Source organism: Nothobranchius furzeri, chromosome 12, assembly GCF_043380555.1.
Source record: "Nothobranchius furzeri strain GRZ-AD chromosome 12, NfurGRZ-RIMD1, whole genome shotgun sequence".
NCBI lineage: Eukaryota > Metazoa > Chordata > Actinopteri > Cyprinodontiformes > Nothobranchiidae > Nothobranchius > Nothobranchius furzeri.
Window position 1 is genome coordinate 65,349,328 of NC_091752.1, and position 24,018 is coordinate 65,373,345.

At 45.9% G+C, this 24,018-nt stretch overlaps 1 protein-coding gene across 2 annotated transcripts in view; it reads left to right on the forward strand.

The window, feature by feature from the left end:
- The first annotated feature begins 11,346 nt into the window (after positions 1-11,346).
- rnf216 (ring finger protein 216) overlaps positions 11,347-24,018 on the forward strand; it is a 36,371-nt gene continuing 23,699 nt past the window's right edge. Inside the window, exons 1-11 of one of the 2 annotated variants that reach the window (XM_054750711.2) lie at positions 11,347-11,467; positions 12,336-12,469; positions 15,763-15,893; positions 15,984-17,222; positions 17,300-17,376; positions 17,456-17,564; positions 21,487-21,648; positions 21,755-21,866; positions 21,954-22,087; positions 22,181-22,231; positions 23,081-23,218. In XM_054750711.2, the coding sequence (XP_054606686.2) occupies positions 12,403-12,469; positions 15,763-15,893; positions 15,984-17,222; positions 17,300-17,376; positions 17,456-17,564; positions 21,487-21,648; positions 21,755-21,866; positions 21,954-22,087; positions 22,181-22,231; positions 23,081-23,218 (2,220 nt within the window). In that variant the 5' untranslated portion in view covers positions 11,347-11,467; positions 12,336-12,402. The remainder of the gene's footprint in view (positions 11,468-12,335; positions 12,470-15,762; positions 15,894-15,983; positions 17,223-17,299; positions 17,377-17,455; positions 17,565-21,486; positions 21,649-21,754; positions 21,867-21,953; positions 22,088-22,180; positions 22,232-23,080; positions 23,219-24,018) is intronic. The other variant, XM_054750710.2, reaches the window with a different exon arrangement.

The following is a 24,018-nucleotide window of genomic DNA, read 5'->3' on the forward strand; positions in this document are numbered from 1 at the left end:
TTTAAAGGGTTAAAACGTCATACTGGCAAGAAGTGTAGCTAATAAAAAATTATATATATATATATATATATATATATATATATATTACAGTTTAACCCTCTATTGATAAACTGTTCAAAGTATCAGAACAAAACTTTTTTTTACATTCTTTGTTTATCTAGCCAGCTAAAGCAGCTTTTTTTTAATCCATCACCATTGGCTTTCCATACAGGATTTGGCGAGCACGGTGCAAGTTTTTTACGGGCGCCTTTTTGTTCCCTTGGTCGTCCTGCCGCGCATTTTATTGTCACCTTTGACTTTCCATAATTTGAATGGTAAAACGAGCCTCTGTTGGCTTTTGTCTGCGACCACTCTGATCCACTCTGATGTTTTATTCTTATTTATTACTAAGTGATTACTGACCACGCTGCTACGGGCTCTACGACGAGCCATCACTAATCTCTTAATCAGCCCTCGATTAGAGTTGAAGGGTTAATTTTCACGCAATGCAAGTAATCCACAAAGTGGGTTTTTATTGACTTTTGTTACTTTGAACATCCATATTCCTGTGGAGGGAATAAGCTCTAGACGGTGAATGAAAATGTGTTCCAGAATACCAGGTTACATTTGTCTAAATGTAGAGGAAGTGATTTTTCTTGGCCCTGGTGTTGAAATCAATCATATTTGAGGTCATTTGAAGCTTTTATTTTTATTTTATTTTTTACAGATTTAGTCTAAACCGGGATGGAGAAACAGCCAGATTTAGGAATCCTTCATCCATGTTGTCTGTATTAAAATCTCTTCAGTCTTTTGTACATGTTGCATTACCCGTAATGCCATCTTTTATTCATAACACCCCATGTCCTGAGTGTTAGAAATGCTAGACTCCATGAATGAATCTATTTCCGCTCCATGAAACTTTGATGAATAAAAGCTCAAAGAAGAAACAATGTTGTAGATTGAAGACTGTTAAGCAGTATTATTTCAGTCTGCATTGTCTATGGTCTGATTTCACTGTGTAATGGATGCAAAAGTATTGTAACTTACAATGTACTAAACATTTATGAACGAATACAATGTAAATAAGATTATATTAAAAGAAATTACATTGAGAATAAGGTTTTCTACTTTGTGGCTTTTTTTTTTTTGGCTCTAGAAAATTGGGGAGAACATGACGCTCTACACACCAGGAAGAGTCCTACCTATCCTGTAAAAATAGTCTTGTGCTTTATAAAAATAAGCTTCAACAAGCTAGAACCGCATATTTTTCTTCGTTAATTGAGGAGAATAAGAATAATACTAAACTTATTTTCAGTACGGTTGCCAAACGTTCAGAGAATCATAGCTCAGAACCATCTATTCCCTTAGCCTTCAGCAGCGACTTTATGGGAATTCTATTAGATACAACATCATTAGCATCCTCCCTAATGCGATTTCTTCTTCCTCAGTAAGTGAGGCAGTATCAGAGGTAACTGTAGAACCTCATTTGTGTTTGAACTGTTAAAAATATTAGCTTAATCTAAACCTTCAACTTGCATTTTAGATCCAATCACAACCAAATTATTTAAAGATGCATTTCCTTTGGTTACTGCCCCCATTCTGTTTATGTTTATGTGCTTAGCAGACGCTTTTACCCAAAGCGACTTTCAAATTTTTTTTACCTATAGGGCATGTTGTGATCTGTGGGGGAAACCGGAGTACCCGGAGAAAACTCACGCATGCATGGGGAGAACACGCAACTCCACACAGAAAGGCTGCAGCCGAGTTTCGAACCTGCGACCTTCGTGTTGCGAGGCAACAGTGCTAACCACTGCGCCACCATGCATATATAATCAATCTATTCTTAGTAAATGGATACATACCACAGGATTTTAAGGTTGCTGTAATCAAACCTTTACTTAAGAAGCCTTCTCTGGATCCAGATGACCCAATGAATTATAGACCAATGAGCATTTAAACACTAATGCTCTGTTTGAGGAATTTCAGTCTGGTTTTAGAGAGTATCACAGCACTGAAACTGCATTAGTGAGAGTTACAAATGATATTCTTATGGCCTCAGATAGGAATCTTGTGTCTGTTCTAGTCTTGTTAGATCTCAGTGCTGCTCATTTATAAAGCTTGCTTGTGCACAAAATGGGGTCGGAATACTGTAAGCAACTTTCCACGCAAACTTTGGGGTTTATAAAAGAAAACAAAGCAGAAACGTGCACAACTTTATGTTGACTAAGGACCTTGCTTACGCACATTTTGGACATGGAGAACACTTGCAGTGCTGCTGCTGAGAAGGATAAAATTTTGAATTCCAGCAGCATTATCTCTTGTACCATTTCATGCACACACAGAACAAGCCCCCCTCGCTTCCTTGATCTGCGGTCGCCATCGATAATAGTGGACTGCTGCAACAAGCCAGCTTATGTAAATGCATGAGATCCACAAGCCACTTTGCATTGACCATTTATGGCAGAAAGTGGGCGTGTTGAGGGCGGGATGTTATCCAGAAACAGCTGAGCACATTTCTGGGTAGTTTGTGATTATAAAGCGGAGATTGCGTGAAGCTGTGCGTACTCTGTTTTATAGGTCACAAACTTACTTGGCGCAAGTACATTTTTTTGCCGAGCTTAAGTACGGTTTTAGTAAGGATTCTACGCAATGTTTTATAAGAAGAAGAAAGTATCATTTCTATAGCGCCTCTCAAGATAAAAATCACGAGGCGCTTCACAAAAACAAAAAATATGTAAAAATATTAAAAAGCATTTAGAAAATGTTTAAAAATATATTTAAAATGAGCAAAAATATACAATTGGGATTTAAAAGAAAAAATGTTAAGAAAGAGAGAGAGTGAATAGGAAAGAGGGAAATCAGTGGATCCTGAGGAAGGTGGAATAGGTGGGGAGAGCAGAATAAAGAGGGAGTGGTGAAGAAGGTCATACAAAAGCCAGCTTGAACAGGTGAGTCTTCAGCTGCTTTTTAAAGGAGACCACTGAGTCCACTGATCTCAGGCTCAGGGGAGAGAGGTCCAGAGTCTGGGGGCCACAGCAGCAAATGTTCTGTCACCTTTGGTCTTTAGCCTGGTGCTGCACAACCAGTAGGCTTTTGGGCCATTCCCATCTGTACCGGGTCGGCCCGGGCCGGGTAGCGTATTGTTTACATATCTGGGTGGCCTGGTATTTTTCCGGGCCAACCAAGGCTCATTCTCAGCCCTCTTCTCGAGGGGGTCTGCTTCAGGCCGACCAGGGCCAACACACCCACTGCTGACAGCAAATTCACACCTTCCATTAGAGCAAGCCTCTTATTGGTGGGTAGAATCAGCCCACATGGGCTTAAGACAAGGATGTGTGGAAACAACCGGGCCAGGCTGGGGCTGACTGGGGCTACCCGGCCCGGGCCGACCCGGTACAGATGGGAATGGCCCACTAGATCACTGGACCTCAGGGACCTGCTGGGGGTGTAGGGACTAAGAAGATCACCAATGTAAGATGGTGCTTGTCCATGTAAGGCCCTATAGACCAGAACCAGGATCTTGAAATGAACCCTGAAGTTGACTGGCAGCCAGTGAAGCTGGAGGAGAAGTGGGGTGATGTGGGTGTGTTTGGAGGACTTGGTCAGAAGCCAAGCACAGGCATTCTGAACCACCTGTAGATGGTTCAGGGAGGTTCTGCTCAGACACGTGAAAAGAGAGTTGCAGTAGTCTAAGCGTGAGGAGATGAAGGTGTGGAGAACAGTCTCAAGTTCAGAGCGAGACAGAACGGGACTCAGCTTAGCAATGTTCCTGAGATGGAAGAAGGAAGAGCGAACAAGAGAACTGACATGAGGATCCAGGGTGAGAGCTGGGTCAAAGGTCACGCCAAGATTCCTGACGGAAGGTTTGGTGTGAGAAGCAAGCTGACCAAGAGAGTCTCTGACTTTGGAAACCAGCTTGTCTGGGGCACAGATGAGGATCTCAGTCTTATCTTCATTCAGCTGAAGAAAGCTCCCAGCCATCCAGGTTTTGATAGAGTCTAAGCAGGTGTGTAACAGCTGCAGCTTAGACATCTCATGGGGCTTAAAGGAGATGTACAGTTGGATGTCATCTGCATAAAGATGGTAGGAGATTCCTTTGAAGGAGCTCAGGATGTGCTGAAGAGGAAGCAGATAGAGGAGGAAGAGCAGAGGCCCCAGCACTGAACCTTGTGGGACACCATGGGTAAGAGAGGTGGTGGAGGACCTAAACTTGGAGACGGCCACAGAAAAGGAGCGCTCAGAGAGATAAGAGGAGAACCACTCCAGAGCAGATCCTGATAGGCCTACCCAGTCTCTCAGCCTCTCCAGTAGCAGGTGATGGTCAACAGTAAGTCTCTCGTCTCTCGTCTTCCTCCGCTTATCCGGGTCCGGGTCGCGGGGGCAGCATCCCAACTAGGGAGCTCCAGGCCGTCCTCTCCCCGGCCTTGTCCACCAGCTCCTCCGGCAGGACCCCAAGGCGTTCCCGGACCAGATTGGAGATGTAACTTCTCCAACGTGTCCTGGGTCGACCTGGGGGCCTTCTGCCGGCAGGACATGCCCGAAACACCTCCCCAGGGAGGCGTCCAGGAGGCATCCTGACCAGATGCCCAAACCACCTCAACTGGCTCCTTTCGATCCGGAGGAGCAGCGGTTCTACTCCGAGTCCCTCCCGAATGTCCGAGCTCCTCACCCTATCTCTAAGGCTGAGCCCGGCCACCCTACGGAGGAAACTCATTTCGGCCGCTTGTATCCGCGATCTCGTTCTTTCGGTCATTACCCAAAGCTCATGACCATAGGTGAGGATTGGGACGTAGATCGACCGGTAAATCGAGAGCCTGGCTTTCTGGCTCAGCTCCCTCTTCCCCACGACAGATCGGCTCAGCGTCCGCATCACTGCAGACGCCGAACCAATCCGCCTGTCGATCTCCCGATCCCTCCTACCCTCACTCGTGAACAAGACCCCGAGATACTTAAACTCCTCCACTTGAGGTAGGACCTCTCCCCCGACCCGGAGGTGGCAAGCCACCCTTTTCCGGTCGAGAACCATGGTCTCAGATTTGGAGGTGCTGATCCTCATCCCAGCCGCTTCACATTCGGCCGCGAACCTACCCAGCAAGAGCTGAAGGTCAGAGCTGGATGAAGCTAGGAGGACCACATCATCCGCAAAAAGCAGAGACGAGATTCTCCTGCCACCAAACTCGACACACTCCACACCACGGCTGCGTCTAGAAATTCTGTCCATAAATGTGATGAACAGAACCGGTGACAAAGGGCAGCCCTGGCGGAGTCCAACCCTCACTGGGAACAGGTCCGACTTACTACCGGCTATGCGGACCAAACTCACGCTCCTCTGGTAAAGGGACTGAATGGCCCTTAACAGAAAGCCACCCACCCCATACTCCTGGAGCGTCCCCCACAGGGTGCCCCTGGGGACACGGTCATAAGCCTTCTCCAAATCCACAAAGCACATGTGGATTGGTTGGGCAAACTCCCATGCCCCCTCCATCACCCTTGCAAGGGTATAGAGCTGATCCACAGTTCCACGGCCAGGACGAAAACCACATTGCTCCTCCTCTATCTGAGATTCAACTATCGATCGGACCCTCCTCTCCAGTACCTTGGAGTAGACCTTTCCAGGGAGGCTGAGGAGTGTGATCCCCCTATAGTTGGAACACACCCTCAGGTCACCCTTCTTAAAGATGGGGACCACCACCCCGGTCTGCCACTCCCTAGGAACTGCCCCCGATGACCACGCAATGTTGTAGAGACGTGTCAACCATGACAGCCCTACAACATCCATAGCCTTGAGATACCCAGGACGAACCTCATCCGCCCCCGGGGCTCCGCCGCTGTGTAGTTGTTTGACTACCTCAGCAACTTCTGCCCCCGAGATCGGACAGTCCATCCCCAGGCCTCCCAGCTCTGGTTCCTCCTCGGAATGCGCATTGGTGGGATTGAGGAGCTCCTCAAAGTATTCCTTCCACCGTCCGACTATAGCCTCAGTTGACGTCAGCAGCTCCCCATCCCCACTGTAAACAGTGTGAGCGAGTTGTTGCCTTCCTCTCCTGAGGCGCCGGACAGTTTGCCAGAACCTCTTTGGAGCCGATCGATAGTCTTTCTCCATGGCCTCACCAAACTCCTCCCACGCCCGAGATTTTGCCTCGGCAACTGCCACTGCTGCACCCCGCTTGGCTATCCGGTACCTGTCTGCTGCCTCCGGAGACCCACAGACCAGCCACGCCCTGTAGGCCTCCTTCTTCAGCCTGACGGCTCCCCGAACCTCTGGTGTCCACCAGCGGGTACGGGGGTTGCCACCACGACTGGCACCGGCCACCTTACGACCACAGCTAGCAACAGCCGCCTCGACAATCGCAGAGTGGAACAAGGCCCACTCGGACTCAATGTCCCCCACTGCTCTCGGGACGTGGTCAAAGCTCTGCCGGAGGTGGGAGTTGAAGACCGTCTTGACAGGTTCTTCTGCCAGGCGTTCCCAGCAGACCCTCACTATGCGTTTGGGTCTGCCAGGTCTACGCGGCATGTTCCCTTTCCATCTGATCCAACTCACCACCAGGTGGTGATCAGTTGACAGCTCCGCCCCTCTCTTCACTCGGGTGTCCAAAACATACGGTCGCAGGTCAGATGATATGACTACAAAATCTATCATCGACCTGTGACCTAGGCTGCCCTGGTACCAAGTGTACCGGTGGGCATCCTTATGTTCGAACATGGTGTTCGTTATGGCCAAACTGCGGCTTGCACAGAAGTCCAATAACAAAACACCGCTCGAGTTCTGATCAGGTGGGCCGTTCCTCCCAATCACACCCCTCCAGGTCAAGCTGTCATTGCCCACGTGAGCATTGAAGTCCCCCAGCAGGACAATGGAGTCCCCTGATGGAGCACTATCTAGCACTCGTCCCAGGGACTCCAAAAAGGGTGGGTACTCTGAACTGATATTTGGCCCATACGCACAAACAACAGTCAGGACCCGTTCCCCGACCCGAAGGCGCAAGGAAGCTACCCTCTTGTCCCCCGGGGTAAACCCCAACACACAGGCCGAGAGTCTCGGGGCTAACAAAAAGCCAACCCCAGCCCTCCGCCTCTCACCCGGAGCAACTCCAGCAAAGTAGAGTGTCCAACCCCTCTCCAGGTCTCGGGTTCCAGAGCCAATGCAATGTGTCGAGGTGAGTCCGACTATATCTAGCCGGTACCGCTCAACCTCTGCCACAAGCTCCGGCTCCTTCCCCGCCAGCGAGGTGACGTTCCATGTCCCAAAAACTAGTTTCCTTGTCCGGGGATTGGACGGCCAAGGCTCCCGCCTTGGTCTGCCACCCGATTCACATTGCACCGGACCCTTCATGTTCCTCCTGCGGGTGGTGGGTCCACAGTTGGACGAGCCCATGTATCCGGTTCGGGCTGGGCCCGGCCGGGCCCCATGGGCGAAAGCCCGGCCACCAGGCGCTCGCTCACGGGCCCCAACCCCAGGCCTGGCTCCAGGGTGGGACCCCGGTAACCCTCCGGGCCGGGTACTCCGACTCTTCGTTTTCACCGCCATGAAAGATCCTTCGAACCGTTCTTTGTCTCACCCTTCACCTAAGACCAATTTGTCATGGGAGACCCTACCAGGGGCACTAAGTGCCCCAGACAACATAGCTCCTAGGATCATTAGGGCACTCAAACTCCTCCACCACGATAAGGTGACGGTTCAAGGAGGAGCAGTAAGTAAACTAATAAATGAGACCCATGATTCTTCCATATGTTCCTAAAAGAGCACTTCACTCGCAGACTGCAGGTTTACTGGTGGTTCCTGGAATATCTAAAAATAGGATGGGAGGCAGATCTTTTAGCTATCAGGCTCCTCACTTATGGAACCAGCTCCCAGCTTTAGTCCGTGAGGCTGACACCTTGTCTACTTTAACTCTTTATAGGGCACTCATTGAAGTAATTTAATGTTTTAAATTTCAACCCCAGGGTGTTGTAGTATATAATTCATGTGTATTTCTGCTGTTGCAATTTTCAAAAATATTTATTTTCATGCAGAAAATCTGATAAAACAAAGTGGGCAAATATGGACGCTGGCCCTGTTCTGGTAAAAAGAAATCCCAAAATAAAGTGCATGAACAAGTTAAATAATATTTTTTAATAATATAGATATTTATGAGACACTTTACAATAATCTAATTCTAGAACATTATGTCACTGTTCAAAATACAGAATATATCACAATATAGTGTATTTATTTGAGTATCATCCATCCATTTTCATCCGCTTATCCGGAGTCGGGTCGCAGGGGCAGTAACCGAAGTCGAGAGGCCCAGACTTCCCTCTCCCCATTTGAGTATCATTACAATTATAATCTGTAAATCTGAATATTGACTTAATTATACTGCTTATGTGGAGAATGGTTGTTTTTGAATTGTAGTCATTATTCAGCAGTTAATTCTATTACTGTTTAGTAAAACGTTAATGTTAGTTTGTGATTCTGTGATTATATGTTTAATTATATTTAGCCTGAGCAGATTTAGTTCTGACGTTTTTAAATCTTTACTTGAAAGAACAAGTTTCCACCATTTTGGGTGCAAACCGGTAACATGGCACAAGTACAGTTGATCTAAAAAGGTGTATTTCTGCAGCTGGTGAGAAACTGAATCAAGAATGATACGCATGCTGATCTTTCAGGAGAGTTTGTTTGCATAGTGTTGATCTGTATAAATATGTGTGAATGTTTGGTTCTGTGCAGATGCTTGGTAGATACATATGCAGCCAGCTTACAGTGGTGTGAAAAACTATTTGCCCCCTTCCTGATTTATTGTTCTTTTGCATGTTTGTCACACAAAATGTTTCTGATCATCAAACACATTTAACTATTAGTCAAAGATAACACAAGTAAACACAAAATGCAGTTTTGAAATGATAGTTTTTATTATTTAGGGAGAGAACAAAATCCAAACCTACATTGCCCTGTGTGAAAAACTAATTGCCCCCTGAACCTAATAACTGGTTGGGCCTCCCTTAGCAGCAATAACTGCAATCAAACGTTTGCGATAACTTGCTACGAGTCTTTTACAGCGCTCTGGAGGAATTTTGGCCCACTCATCTTTGCAGAATTGTTGTAATTCAGCTTTATTTGAGGGTTTTCTAGCATGAACCGCCTTTTTAAGGTCATGCCATAGCATCTCAATAGGATTCAGGTCAGGACTTTGACTAGGCCACTCCAAAGTCTTCATATTGTTGTTCTTCAGCCATTCGGAGGTGGATTTGCTGGTGTGTAAGTAAGTAAGTAAGTAAAAGTTTATTTATATAGCGCCTTTCACAGATATAAATCACAAAGCGCTGTACGACATGATTAAGATCAGGGCAAATACCTCTAACCAATAAAAACATCAGAAAAACAATAGCAGTGATAAAATAGAAAATAAAATCATGAGTATAAACAAAGTGAAGGTGTGAACCCAAACAAAGCCATCATTCTGAAACATTTAGGGAGGGAACACCTGGATGAAAAGGTGAGTTTTTAGATGATTTTTAAAGACCTCTACAGTGTTAGAGAGACGGAGATTTGAAGGCAGACTGTTCCAAAGTCTGGGTGCAATAGTCTGAAAGGCCCTGTCCCCTTTGGTTTTCAGTCTGGTTCGAGGAACAGCCAGGAGGTTTTCAGATGTGGATCTAAGGTTCCGAGAGGTGATGTGTGGGGATGAAAGTTCAGATGGGTAGCTTGGAGCCTGGTTGTTAAGAGCTCTATAGGTCAGGACTAAAACTTTAAACTGAATTCTATATTCTACCGGGAGCCAGTGGAGGGACTGTAAGCTCCCAGCCATCCAGGTTTTGATAGAGTCTAAGCAGGTGTGTAACAGCTGCAGCTTAGACTTCTCATGGGGCTTAAAGGAGATGTACAGCTGGATGTCATTTGCATAAAGATGGTAGGAGATTCCTTTGAAGGAGCTCAGGATGTGCTGAAGAGGAAGCAGATAGAGGAGGAAGAGCAGAGGCCCCAGCACAGAACCTTGTGGGTTCTCTCATCTTGGTGTGTTTTGGGTCATTGTCCTGCTACAGCACCCAAGATCGCTTCAGCTTTAGTTGACGAATAGATGGCCGGACATTCTCCTTCAGGATGTTTTGGTAGACAGTAGAATTCATGGTGCCATTTATCACAGCAAGCCTTCCAGTTCCTGAAGCAGCGAAACAACCCCAGACCATCACACTACCACCACCATATTTTACTGTTGGTATGATGCTCTTTGTCTGAAATGCTGTGTTACTTCTACGCCAGATGTAACGGGACATTTGCCTTCCAAAAAGTTCATGTTTTGTCTCATCAGTCCACAAGGTATTTTCCCAAAAGTCTTGACAATCATTGAGATTGTGGCAAGGTGGAGTAACAAGGGCCCGGGTGGGATTCGATCCCCAGGCTCCCGGGTGAGAGTTATGCGTGCTTAAGTCAGCCAAAGGGACATCCCCTTTGTCAAGTAGCCAGGGCACATGATCAATCGGGACACTGTGACAGGATGCTCACACTGTCACAAGATGTTTCTTAGCAAAATTGAGACGAGCCCTAATGTTCTTTTTGCTTAACAGTGGTTTGCGTCTTGGAAATGCCATGTAGGCCATTTTTGCCCAGTCTCTTTCTTATTGTGGAGTCGTGAACACTGACCTTAATTGAGGCAAGTGATGCCTGCAGTTCTTTAGAAGTTGTCCTGGGGTCTTTTGTGAGTTGTGATTAGTTGTCTCTGCGCTCTTGGGGTAATGTTGTTGCCATTTGTGGATAATGGATCTCACTGTGGTTCACTGTAGTCCAAAGCTTTAGAAATGGCTTTATAACCTTTACCAAACAGATAGATCTCAATTACTTTTGTTCTCATTTGTTCTTGAATTTCTTTGGATCTTGACATGATGTCTAGCTTTTGAGGTGCTTTTGGTCTACTTCTGTGTCATGCAGCTCATATTTAAGTGATTTCTTGATTGAGACGGGTGGCTACAGAAATTGAACTCAGGTGTGAAACACCACAGTTGGGTTATTTTTTATCAAGGGGGGCAATTTACTTTTTCACACAGGGCAATGTAGTTTTGTATTTTGTTCTCTCCCTAAATAATAAAAACCATCATTTCAAAACTGCATTTTGTGTTTCCTTGTGTTATCTTTGACTAATGTGTTTGATGATCAGAAACATTTTGTGTGACTAACATGCAAAAGAATAAGAAATCAGGAAGGGGGCAAATAGTTTTTCACACCACTGTACACAGCTGGACCCCAATTGGATTTATTTCCATAAAAGCAAAAGGGGTCCAAACCAAATACCGAGGAAATATATTTTTTTCGTTCAAATAAAACATCCATAAAGCAACGTAGTCGGTTACCAATCCTGAGACTACGTTTCCCAGAATCCTCCAGTGCTACGCAGTAAATTGCGTCATACGTGAGATGCCCTGTTCTTGTTTTGGCAGTTTGTTTCGGTATAGCTTCGCTTGTCGGTTTGCTCAGAAGACGGACTTCAGGGTCCACTACGGAGCCGTGGTATTGTTCATTTCCAACCATGTTTATACTCTTTAAATTTACACCGTCTGCGTTCGCCTTGAAGCTACGTTGTGATAAAAATTCTGAAAAGTTAGCTAACTAGTTATCCTGCTAGCTAACAGCCAAGCTAATGAGCGTTAGCTCAGCTGAATGCAGGCTTCCCTCCCTGAGAGAATGTGTGTAAAAACGGAAGTGATTAACATGTTTGTCTTCAAACTCCACCGTCCTAAACTTTATCCCCAGCCAATAACGTTAAGCCTAATGTCGTTAAGGCAGCGGACGTTATTGTGAGAGATAAAGCAGCTCTCATTTAGCGAGTTTGATGTGAGTTAACATCACTTAATCTCCTTTTCTCCAACGACACTAGCAGTTAAAGCTAGCAAAATCTTTATTCAAACAACGAAGATTAGCTTCCTAAACGCATCGAACCAACTTTCACTCGAGCCTCTTGTCTGTTTTCTTTAAACCTCTGTTTCTTTTTCTCCGAGCTTCAGTTTTATCAAGATCTCTTTTATCGAACTGTTGAGGTATTATTATTTTCGCTAAATCTGACTGTTTTTCTGATCCAACTGTTTTCTGTTGCCTTCAATAGTTTGGCAAAAATGTAAGAGTTTAAAAAGCAACGTAGGATTGCCGGGAAATTCCATAGTCAATATTCATCCTTATTTCATGACTCATCCAAAGATGTTTCCCATCAGCTTCATAGCAGGAGCTGAACCCTCTAAAGAGTAAACAAACATGTTCATTAAAAGGAGTGTTAATAGGTTAGGGTGATAAAAATCATGTACAAAGATAATGGTGTTTGTGTGTGTGTGTGTGTGTGTGTGTGTGTGTGTGTGTGTGTGTGTGTGTGTGTGTGTGTGTGTAGATGTTGCTCCTGATTAAGTGAATCTCATTGTGGACCAATTCAGGGAGTTGGTGAGTGTAGTTTCACCATGTCAAATGGAAACAATGAAGATGATGTTATTCTGCTGGCGAGCTTCAACGTCCACCGTAGTCAAGGTGAGAAACATCAGCACACACAGTGTCCTACACACAAGACCAGCTGCATATCTTCAACACCACCTTAAAATCTGTTAAAAACAACACACTCAACCTACCTACAAAGATCTGTATGGTGTCTTTAAACTTTAAAGAGCAAGTCACCCCCAAATCAACTTTTTTTTCTGATAAACTATATAAATGTGTGTCTAATCGTGCTGCAGACACATGAAGTCAATAGTTTTGCACTTTAGTGCATTTTAGTTAAAATTTAAATTTTCTGCCTAAAACTGTCAGTGTTTTAGGTAAAAACTCTGCTCTGCATTTGAATTTAAATCTGCCATCACTATTGGCTAAAAGGTACCCTAGAACGTTAGCTGGTACCATATGATGTCACAATGTCATTGTAAGCCTGTGTGTGTGTGTGTATTTGTTAGTGGCTCTGCCCTCTCGGTCTGCTAGGCAACAGCATTTGTTGCATCTTTCAAACAGGAAGTGGGAGTGGAGTAGGACTCTGGTAGGGGGTGACTTGCTCTTTAATGCTAACCTTGTTGCTTTCTTAAAACATTCTGAGCATTTGAGATTAAAATAAGTTTCCAGTTATCTTGACTTTATTAAAGAGTGATCAGAAAGTTTCAGCTCCCCTCTGAATCTGCATGTGGCTCCACTATAATCTGAGTTTGTCATTCAATTAAATTAAATTCAAAAATACTTTATTAATCCCACAGGGAAATTGATTGCTGTAGTAGCTCAGAATAATAATAATAATCAAGTCATCAAAGAGTTGTTGTATATTACAATGGCTGTTGGCAGGAAGGATCTCCAGTAGCGGTCAGTATTGCAGCCAAACTGAAGAAGCCTCTGACTGAAGACACTCTTCCGTTGTCGGACAGTCTTGTGAAGAGAATGCTCAGGGTTGTCCATCATTTTCTTGATTCTCTGGAGAATCCTTCTTTGCATTATCTCCTCAAGCGGTTCCAAAACTGCTGAAACTCTGGCTGAGTCCTTGAAAGGGCTTGGAGTTCCTCCATCTTGTTGGCCAGTGATCTCACATTGCCCATTATGATCGATGGAAGAGATGGTTTGAATTTCCTCTCTGTCTCCGTTTTGCTCCCACTCTGCACCCATGCTTCTTTTAGCTCATTTGGGATTTGTGGCTTCAGTTGAGGTATTATTTCAGCCTTTCCAGTGTTAATCAGCTGCTCCTGATTGTAAACCAGCTTGTTGCCGTGGTTACGCATCATAACAAATGCTCAAAAAGTGAAAAAATAGCAGTAAAAATCCTCTAAGCTTCACAGCAACAGAAACAGAAACGTAAAAGGTCCAAAAAATAGTTTTTCTTTAGATGCTACAGGTGCTGGCCAGTAAATTAGAATATCATCAAAAGGTTGAAAATATTTCAGTAATTCCATTCAAAACGTGAAACTTGTACATTATATTCATGCAATGCACACAGACCAATGTATTTCCGATGTTTATTACGTTTAATTTTGATATTTATAGGTGACAACCAATGAAAACATCAAATCTGGTATCTCAGAAAATTAGAATATTCTAAAGGCCAATGAAAAAATGTTTGTTTCTCTAATGTTGGCCAACTGAAAAGAATGAACATGAAAAGAATGTGCATGTATAGCACTCAATACTTAGTCGGGGCTCCTTTTGCCTCAATAACTGCAGTAATGCGGCGTGGCATGGACTCGATCAGTCTGTGGCACTGCTCAGGTGTTATGAGAGCCCAGGTTGCTCTGATAGTCGTCTTCAGCTCCTCTGCATTGTTGGGTCTAGCGTATTGCATCCTCCGCTTCACAGTACCCCATAGATTTTCTATGGGGTTAAGGTCAGGCGAGTTTGCTGGCCAATCAAGGACAGGGATACCATGGTCCTTGAACCAGGTGCTGGTGGTTTTGGCACTGTGTGCAGGTGCCAAGTCCTGTTGAAAGGTGAAGTCTGCATCCCCATAAAGTTGGTCAGCAGCAGGAAGCATGAAGTGCTCTAAAACTTCCTGGTAGACGGCTGCATTGACCCTGGACCTCAGGAAACAGAGTGGGCCAACACCGGCAGATGACATGGCACCCCACACCATCACTGACGGTGGAAACTTTACACTGGACCTCATGCAACGTGGATTCTGTGCTTCTCCGCTCTTCCTCCAGACTCTGGGTCCTTGATTTCCAAAGGAAATGCAGAACTTGCTTTCATCAGAAAACATAACTTTGGACCACTCAGCATCAGTCCAGTCCTTTTTGTCCTTGGCCCAGGCGAGACGCTTCTTGCGCTGTTTCATGTTCAAGAGTGGCTTGACACACGGAATGCGACACCTGAATCCCATGTCTTTCATGAGTCTCCTCGTGGTGGTTCTTGAAGCGCTGACTCCAGCTGCAGTCCACTCTTTGTGGATCTCCCCCACATTTTTGAATGGGTTTGTCGTCACAATTCTCTGCAGGGTGCGGTTATCCCTAGAGCTTGTACACTTTTTTCTACCACATTTTTTCCGTCCCTTCGCCTGTCTGTTAATGTGCTTGGACACAGAGCTCTGCGAACAGCCAGCTTCTTTAGCAATCACCTTTTGTGTCTTGCCCTCCTTGTGCAAGGTGTCAATGATTGTCTTTTGGACAGCTGTTAAGTCAGAAGTCTTCCCCATGATTGTGGTGCCTTCAAAACAAGACTGAGGGACCTTTTAAAGGCCTTTGCAGGTGTTTTGAGTAAATCAGCTGATTAGAGTGGCAGCAGGTGTCTTCTATATTCAGCCTTTTCAGAATATTCTAATTTTTTGAGATACCAAATTTGGAGTTTTCATTAGTTGTCACTTATGAATATCAAATTTAAATGTAATGAACATTGGAAATACATTGGTCTGTGTGCATTGCATGAATATAATGTACAAGTTTCACGTTTTGAATGGAATTACTGAAATATTTTCAACCTTTTGATGATATTCTAATTTACTGGCCAGCACCTGTAGAAGAAAAAATGTCCAAAAAAGGCTAAACTTACTTGTGGTTGACAGAGCTACTCCAACATGCAGCCACCCAGAGCAGCGCGAGAATTTAGAAAGTAATTTGTGTAAATGTGATTAAAAACGTCTTAGGAAGCCAAAGAAAGATTAATGCCCTTTATTTCAGACTTTGATTAAAAAAAGATTAAAGTCACCTGATAAAAGTTTCATTTTGAAACCCGTCAGGAAAGTCCTTTACAGAGAAGTTGTGTTTGCATGAATCCACACGAGGGAATTCTAATGTTGGACTCTAAAAGGAAACCTTTTGTCGTGCTAAAGTCCTAAATACCCTAACTGTGTGATTGTGCTGTCTCAGGCCCTCGTCGCTCTCAGAGGGAGCTCATCACCATTTCAGATGACTCAGATGAGGAACCTGTAGCTTTGTTCCCTGGAAGTCCGGTTCTAGTCCCGGATGATGCAGATGATGATGACGTCAGCATCCTGGAGGTGCCGATCTGTCAGACATGTTTAAATGGTTTCTTTTAATCCAGTTGTTTCTTCTTCCATCGAGCCTTTCCTCGCTGTGTTTCCTTGCAGCCTCCAGCCCATGCACGTAGATCTGTAATCCGCCAAGCAGCCCTATGGAGTGGAATCCTGCACAACTCCGGACAGGTTGGAGGTCAAAGTAGCGCCGCCTCTGTCATTCCCACAGGGGATCCTGGCTCTGCTCCCTCCACCTCCAGGGATGCCAGGACTTCCCAACCAGCCACACACACTCAGACCACAGAGCAGCACAGCACATCCAGACACTCGCTGCCGAAGCCGGCTCCATCCTCGTCCTCGTCATCACCACAAAACCAGTCTCAGCCAAAGCATCAGACACACAGTCAGCTCCAGGAAGGCGTGTCAGCACGCACAAATGTGGAGCTCAGCGCCATTCCGTCTACCTCCACAAACGCCAAGGCTACTGCCACTTCATCCAAGTCACTTTCCCAGTCACAGCCCAGTACGTCTACTCTGTCCCAGACACCTGCGGGCTCCTCATCACATGATTCTCAGACGAGTGCCTCCTCCAGCTGCGCGCGCATCACAGCCACATCCTCCTGTTCATCTGCAAAGACTCAAGAAATGGCGAGTACGAGTAGAGGAAAGCCAGACGACGCTCAGGCCAGCACTTCGTCCGCACACGCTCAGTCTCATCCCGGTACTTCCAGCAGCAGCGTACCCGTGCAGCCCCGTGCCAACCCGGTGAAGGATGTGCTCGTTCTTCCTCAGCAGCCAAGCATCCGAGCTTTTGCTCTAGTCACACAGAATCAGCTGCAGAAAAGGTTCCCGAACCCTCCACAGGCCGTGTCGCGCGGTTGTGCACAAGGCAACCTCATTCAGGTGGAGCCCCGCCCCCTGGCCCAGGCACCGGCCCCGGCCCAAACCGCAGCCCAGCCCGCCCAGCCTGCCCATCACCCCCTGGTCCTAACTGTGGCTCCTGCTGCTGTTCTCATAGCTGACGCTCCAGAGAGATTAGGTCCTCCCGAAGCCGGTCACAGGATCATCCTGGGGAGTCGGGCATCTGTGGGGCCAGTTCCCAATCCTCCACTGCAACCCTTCAACGGGGCTCCGCCTGCCGGCAACCTCTCCTTCAGACTGCCTCGAGGAAGCCCTCCTAGACCCAACAGTCTGGCTCTAAACCCTGAACAGATCAACCCTGCTCCTGGCCTGGGGGCGGTGCCTCCTGCTCCAGAGGACATTCCCCAAATAGAGGATGCAAGACCTGGACCGTCGGCACCCCAGGAGAGACGGGATGAGCCGTCTCTAGTCCGAACCCTCATCACTGGTGTGGTGAGTCCCACATCTGGGTTGTGTGTTCAGGATCCCAGAGAAGAGTCTCACCTGTTGTTGCTGTCTCTCCTCTACAGCTGGATCTGTTCCCAGATATTCAGGAAGTCTACGTAGCCGAACTGATCCGAAAAAACAACGTGAAAGACTTGAATGTGTAAGAAATCCCTTTGTGTGCGTGAGTGATATCCTCTCTGACCTCATTACTGATGACGTTCTCCGTGTTGTGCTGCTAGGATCTGTAACCTGCTGCTGGAGAATCCAGACTTTCCGAGGAGGGAGACGGCCTCAGCCTCAGCAGCAGCCTCCAGCATCCTCCTGGAGTCCGGAGAAACCCAGACAGAGGTGGAGTTGTTCAAGCAACCAAACTTTATGAAGTGCTTTTCCTACAAAGGGTGCAACTCAAAGTGCTTTACAGATTAAAATGACCCTACATAACCCACATTCCCATCCCTTATTGAGCTGAGTTTAGATCAGCCAGATATGGTAGGGCAAGGAGGCGCCATCATGGGGGCCATCTGCCCCGGCAGCAGCAGCCGGGGTACCGACACAGGTTGCAGAGGGGAGGGAGGGCATGAACCCCACCTCCAGACAGCACCCAGGCAGCGGCAGCCGACCATCGCCCCCGAGTCAGAGGGCTCCCATGGAGGAAACACTGGAAGACAGATTAATATAAGATGAAATCTAAAATAACAGGAGCTACTATAACAGTAAAAGTAAATATATAATAAATAATATAGATGTAGAATAAAACTGTGATTAAAGGCGGGTCTTGAGCCTGCTCTTAAAAACATGGACGTTCTCTGCGGCAGCCTGTTCCAGAGGCGAGGGCCATAGTACCGCCTCACTCTGTGTGTGTGTGTGTCCTGACCTTAGGGAAAACAAGGAGGCAGCTGCCAGAGGCCGTGAGGGTTCATGTGGTAACGCAGTCCTGAGAGATAAGTGGGTTCAAGACCGTTAAGACGCTTAAAAACCATTAAAAGAACCTGAAAATCGTTAAGATGGTGGATGAAACCCCACTTTTACCCCAAAATTCCACTATCTCCGCTCCGCTCCGGCACGAACTCCGCAGCAAAAACGGTCCCGTTGTAGTCAATCAGAGCTGTTCCACTACTGCGGCCGTGCGGCAGGGGTCACTTTTAATATACTAATACTGGATTGTGTGGTACGGAGAGGAGCTGCTGCTGGTTGGAGCAGATCTGGACACGAGCCGAGTCCAGAGAAGACTCGTTTCTCTGACTTTGGTTTTCAAGAGAAGCTCGATAATCAAAGCTGTTCTAATTTTCTGCCTTTTCCTGTGATTTTGCTGCCCTGCAGAAATTAAACACCTCCTTAATTAGCTCCGCCTTCTCCTGTGGCAGGAGGAGACCTCGTCAGTGTCTTTTTTTCTTCTTTTTGACAAAAGGAGGGAGAAAATGCAAAATTAGACTTGGACTGTTTAGGAGGCCAATTCTGATTCGTACCTAAGAACCATAATTATAGCTAAAGATGATTAGCAGAATCTAAATATATTTAAAAGTTTCAGAATCGTCTGACAGAAGTTCTGAAGGTGAAAGCATCTTTTTGTTGCTTGATGCATTCACAGGCTTGAAATGGGAAAAAACTTTTTTTTAATTGTTTCATTTTGATTAAAGAGCAAGTCACCCCCTACCAGAGTATTACTCCTCTCTCACTTCCTGTTTGAAAAATGCAACAAATGCTGTTGCCTAGAAGACCGAGAGGGTGGAGCTGTTAACAAATACACACACACACACAGGCTCAGAACGACATTGTGACATCATATGGTACCAGCTAACGTTCCAGGGTACCTCTTAGCCAATAGAGATGGCAGATTTAAATTCAAATGCGGTGCAGAGTTTTTACCTGACAACGGCACAACCCTGACAGTTTTAGGCAGAAAATTAAAATTTTAACTAAAATGCACTAAAGTGCAAAACTATTGACTTCATGTGTCTGCAGCACGATTAGACACACATTTATATAGTTGACCAGGAAAAAAAGTTGATTTGGAGTGACTTGCTCTTTAAAGTTTAAAGACACCATACAGATCTTTGTAGGTAGGGGTAGAGCTGAGGAAATTAATCAAATAATGGATGCATCGGGATGCGGACATAAACGATTCTGCATCGTAGAAGAGTACGCCATAATCGATTTTAGTGGAATGTAGTTTTGTTTTTTTAACGGCGGCACCAGCGCCACATCCAAATCTGTCAGAGTGAGCGTCCTCCACATTTACCAAGTGGTTCTGCCTTAATGTGCTACTGCAGGGCTGAGCGCTTGAGTTGTAACCTGAGACCGAACCGGAACCGAATCAGCCTGACCGGTTCTGTTGGATTTGGGCCGTGAATTAAGTTATTTGAGCGGGTTGTTGTGCAGTGAGCTCTGCTCGCTTGCACAGCAACTGAGAGAGAGAGAGACTGTCTGCTCACACAAGAGAGGAACGGAGGACGCTCCTCCAAACCGATGCTCCAAACACGCGTTATTATTTTCATAATTTCATTATTATTTCTCCTGGAAGCGCTCAGTCAGACCGAGTGTTGTGATGCTGGGAGATCCGGTCTTGGGGAGGGGGCGGGGTCAATGACGGCAGCTGCAGCGTGATCGTCTGTCTCTTTTATTTAGGGACACGGAGAAGTTAAAAGGAGAGAGAAATAGAAGTTCTTGTTCCACTTTATTCTTTTGTTTCATGATGATAAACTGATGTTAAATTCAGCTGAAAGAGAAACTGGGAGGAAGCTTTGGTTCATTTTAGGTTACAGGAGGTCTTGTCTCCTGCTCCTCCAGAGACAGCATGGACATGAGGGTTACATGGTGAGGGTCCCACAGGTCAGGTTAGTGGAAAGGTTTGTAGTTAGCTGGTTAGTGAAAGAGATCCTTCAGCTGGGTAATTTAATCCTAATCCAGCCCACAGCCTTCTGCTGGTGTTATTATCAGGAAGAATAAAACACACATCTTAAATATTATTGGAAGTGTAGAATTAGTTTTGTGTTTTATTATTTTCTGCACCAAACAGAACTTGATTCATTCTCCAACATTTCAGAAATGAACCACTGGGTTCAAATAAAATAACAAACTAGTCAAACATTTCATTTGGTGTTATTTCTGACACCCTTCAACTGCGGCATAAACATCTGACTCTAGAGCTGCTCAGAGACATTAAACACTCATATATGAACCCATTATGTATTTTATTATTACATTATGTGTCCTGTAGGTTTTCAGTGCTTTTTTAGATTTTGTGAGTTTTTGCAAAGCGTGTTTTTCTCAGCCTGAGGCGTGGTGTTGAACCAGGAAACAGATGTTTTACTTTGTTAAATCTTCTTAAATGTTTAAAATGTTTTGTCCTAACCTGTTGTTAATGGAGAGATTTTGAGGGATGGCAGGTTGTGTCGGTTACGTTTTTGATAAAAAAAATAAAAAGCAATTAGCTGACATCTTCCATTTATTGATGAAAACAAATCAATATGAAATAATCGTGATGCATCGGGAAATCGAATCGAATTGAATCGTTGACCCAATAATCGTAATCAAATCGGGAGACAAGTGAAGATTCCCACCTCTAATTTGGGGGTGACTTGCTCTTTGAAACCTGCCTTTTTTTTTCTCCACGCTTCTAATGAATCATATTTTGTCTTTATGTTTTAAGTAGACATAAAGTTCAAATGATTCTTTAAAGAGCAAGTCACCCCCAAATCAACTTTTTTTTCCTGATAAGTTATATAAATGCGTGTCTAATCGTGCTGCAGACACGTGTAGTTAATAGTTTTGCAATTTATTGCATTTTAGTCAAAATTTTAATTCTCTGCCGTTGTCAGGTAAAAACTCTGTACTGCAGTTGAGTTTAAATCTGCAATCGCTATTGGCTAAGAGGTACCCTAAACATTAGCTGGTACCATATGATGTCACAATGTTGTTGTGAGCCTGTGTGTGTGTATTTATTAGCGGCTCCGCCCTCTCGCTCTGCTGGGCAACAGCATTTGTTGCATTTTTCAAACAGGATGTGGGAGTGGAGTAATACTCTGATAGGGGGTGACTTGCTCTTTAATCAACTTTTTAAGGTGTTTGGTAAAAACAATCTGAGAAAGTCTCCAGCTGAGTCTCATGAAATAAACTCAGGCTTAATAAATCCTGGTTTTATCAGGACTGGAGCTGGTTTTAGAGTAGTTTAACGTTCCAAAGCGTTTGTTTAGTTAAAAACTACCGACGCATGTCCGACGTGTCTCCCCGTCTCAAATCTGAGCCTGACTCGGCTGTGTTCTGCTCTCAGGTGACCGAGGACTTGTTCGACTACTCCAGGCTGGCCACGACGGGCCCTGAAGTTGTGATGCAGGCGGCCGACTTGCTCATGGCCGATTTCAGGATGCTCAGCAGTCAGGACATCAAATGGACGCTAAACGCCCTGAAGGGACACTATGCAATCACACGAAAGGTACCACTGCGTCTGCAGTGCATTTTCTCTCATCCCCCCCCCCCCACCCCCCCCCCCCCCCGCGCTGCCGCTCACCCACGCTGTCATGGTTGTTTCCTCCTCCAAGGCCTTATGTGAAGCTCTGAAGAAGTGGCAGAAATCAGGCGACCCGTCAGGAAAACGGCGGCGAAGCAGAACCTCCTCAGAGCGCTGCTACATCGATTTCCATTTTGAGCACGGTGAATGGACTCCACGCGTTCATCTCGGAGTTCCTCTGGTTTCTGAGACGAGTTTCAGACGTACTCATCTCCCTTCTGATCCATCAGGCTTGTTGAAGCTGGACCGGAGGATGTACTTCTTAGAAAACGACCGCCGTTACTGCAGGATGTACAACAACCTAGAAACGTCTGTGCAGAAGGAGCTGACCTTTTATCAGCAGAAGGCCAAGGAGTGGGCAGAGGTAGACTCCCACACAAAATATCACTTTGACCTCTGACCTTTTGAAACTAAACGTTTCCACAGATGTTTGATTCTAGTCTAAATCTCTCCGCAGCACGAGGACTTCCTCCTCGCTCTGCAGGTCAATGAGGATGAATATAAGAAGGTAGGAGCCGCAGATGTTTTACACACACACACACTCACTGGTTTGTGTTATCTGGACACGTTTCTGTTGAGATTTAGGTCCCTCTGGCTGCTAAATGTCTGGATGCTGCTTTGTAAACCGATGACTTTAAAGCTTGGTTTATGCTTGACGCGTCCGCACGGCTCTGCGCAGCAAAATTGCGTCATTTTAACAACCACGCCCCTCCACCGCACCTCCGCACGGCCCAAACTTTCCGCACCGTGCACCTAGGAAATTTTCTAACCACGCGGACGGTCGGACGCGGAAAAACATGGCGGACTGGCAAGAACTAGTATGGCAGAGGTTCGTAAATACAGACATTTGTATGATTCAGCTCTCGGAGATCACCGTGATCAACATGTTGTTAATAATTCTTGGAGAGAAATAGCTCGCACTGTCGGAAAAGATGAGGACGCTGTTAAAAAATGCTGTAATGCCATGTTGTAAACAACAGTAATTTCTACTATGGTGTAGTGTTGGATGCATGCTGTAGAGCTCCATGCTGCCCCCTACAGTTTGGGAGAATATTGGCTCACCGCAGAGACGAGCCGCATGAACCATAAACGCTGCGAGTTGTGAAGCGCGTTCCATCCGCGAGCCGCATCACCAAGCGGAAAGTGAATGTGTCAAGCATAAACCAAGCTTCAGGCTGTAAAACTTTTGACATAAATGCGTCTGAGGTTTCTGAGGGAACCTTCTGCGCCCAGCACTGCTTTTTCCCGTAGATCGTCTCTGGTGGGTTGTCACAACGAGGGTTGAGTGTGTGTTAGCTGCTCCAGGTGCGTGGAACGTTGAAACGATGATTTCTCTCTCGTGTGTTTGTCTTCCCAGGACGGTCAGCTGATCGAGTGCGGCTGCTGCTACGGGGAGTTTGCGTTTGAGAAGATGACTCAGTGTTCAGACGGACACCTGTTCTGTAAAGAGTGCCTGGTGAAATATGCTCAGGAGGCCGTGTTCGGCTCTGGGAAGGTAGCGACCCTGGACACGCTCCTGTTAGAGCGTTTATCCTACCAGCTTTGTGTTTTCTATCCAAACTAACATTTTTATTAATCTGTGGGAAAACGATAAGAGAACTGCTGCTGTAGTGTTTTTGACCCGTCTGTTCCTATGGTTACCAAAGTCACATGGTCAGGGCTGTCAGGGTTGTTGTTCACCAACCAGAGGGCGTTGCTTCCTGCCGAAATCACAGAAGTAGGGAGAGGCTTAAGGTGCGATACGTTTTTCCACCTCTAGATGGAGCCCTCTGAGAAGACTCCAGCTTTCTGCTTATTTCTGACTTTAACTAGCCTAGTGAACTAGACCAAATTCTTGCTTTTCGAAGAATGATCTAGGCACGCTCCATTGGAACCTCCGCAGTTCCTACCAGGACTCTGGCTAGCCAATCACAGCTCTCTAGAGGGGTTTCAAACACATAAAGAGCTGTGATTGGTCCATAATGGTGGGCCAATCACAGTGCTCTATCTGCTTAGTGAACAAATCACAGAGCTTTATCCGCTTTGTGGGCCAATCAGGGCACTCTATATGCCTGGTGGGTGGGATGATGCAACAGAGTGAAACAAGAGGATGTATTCATTGTCCAGTGGAATGCGGAGATCATTTGAAAGACAACGGTAGAACCCGCCCCACAACCGAGAGCCGTCAATGGAGCGTGGCCAGACTAAATAATACATTTATTTAGTCTGGCTTGCCAGGCTAGACTTTAACCTCATCCTGGTTCTTCAGCATGCTGCAGGAGTCATGGTTCATCACCAAACTGCTGCTGGAGTTCC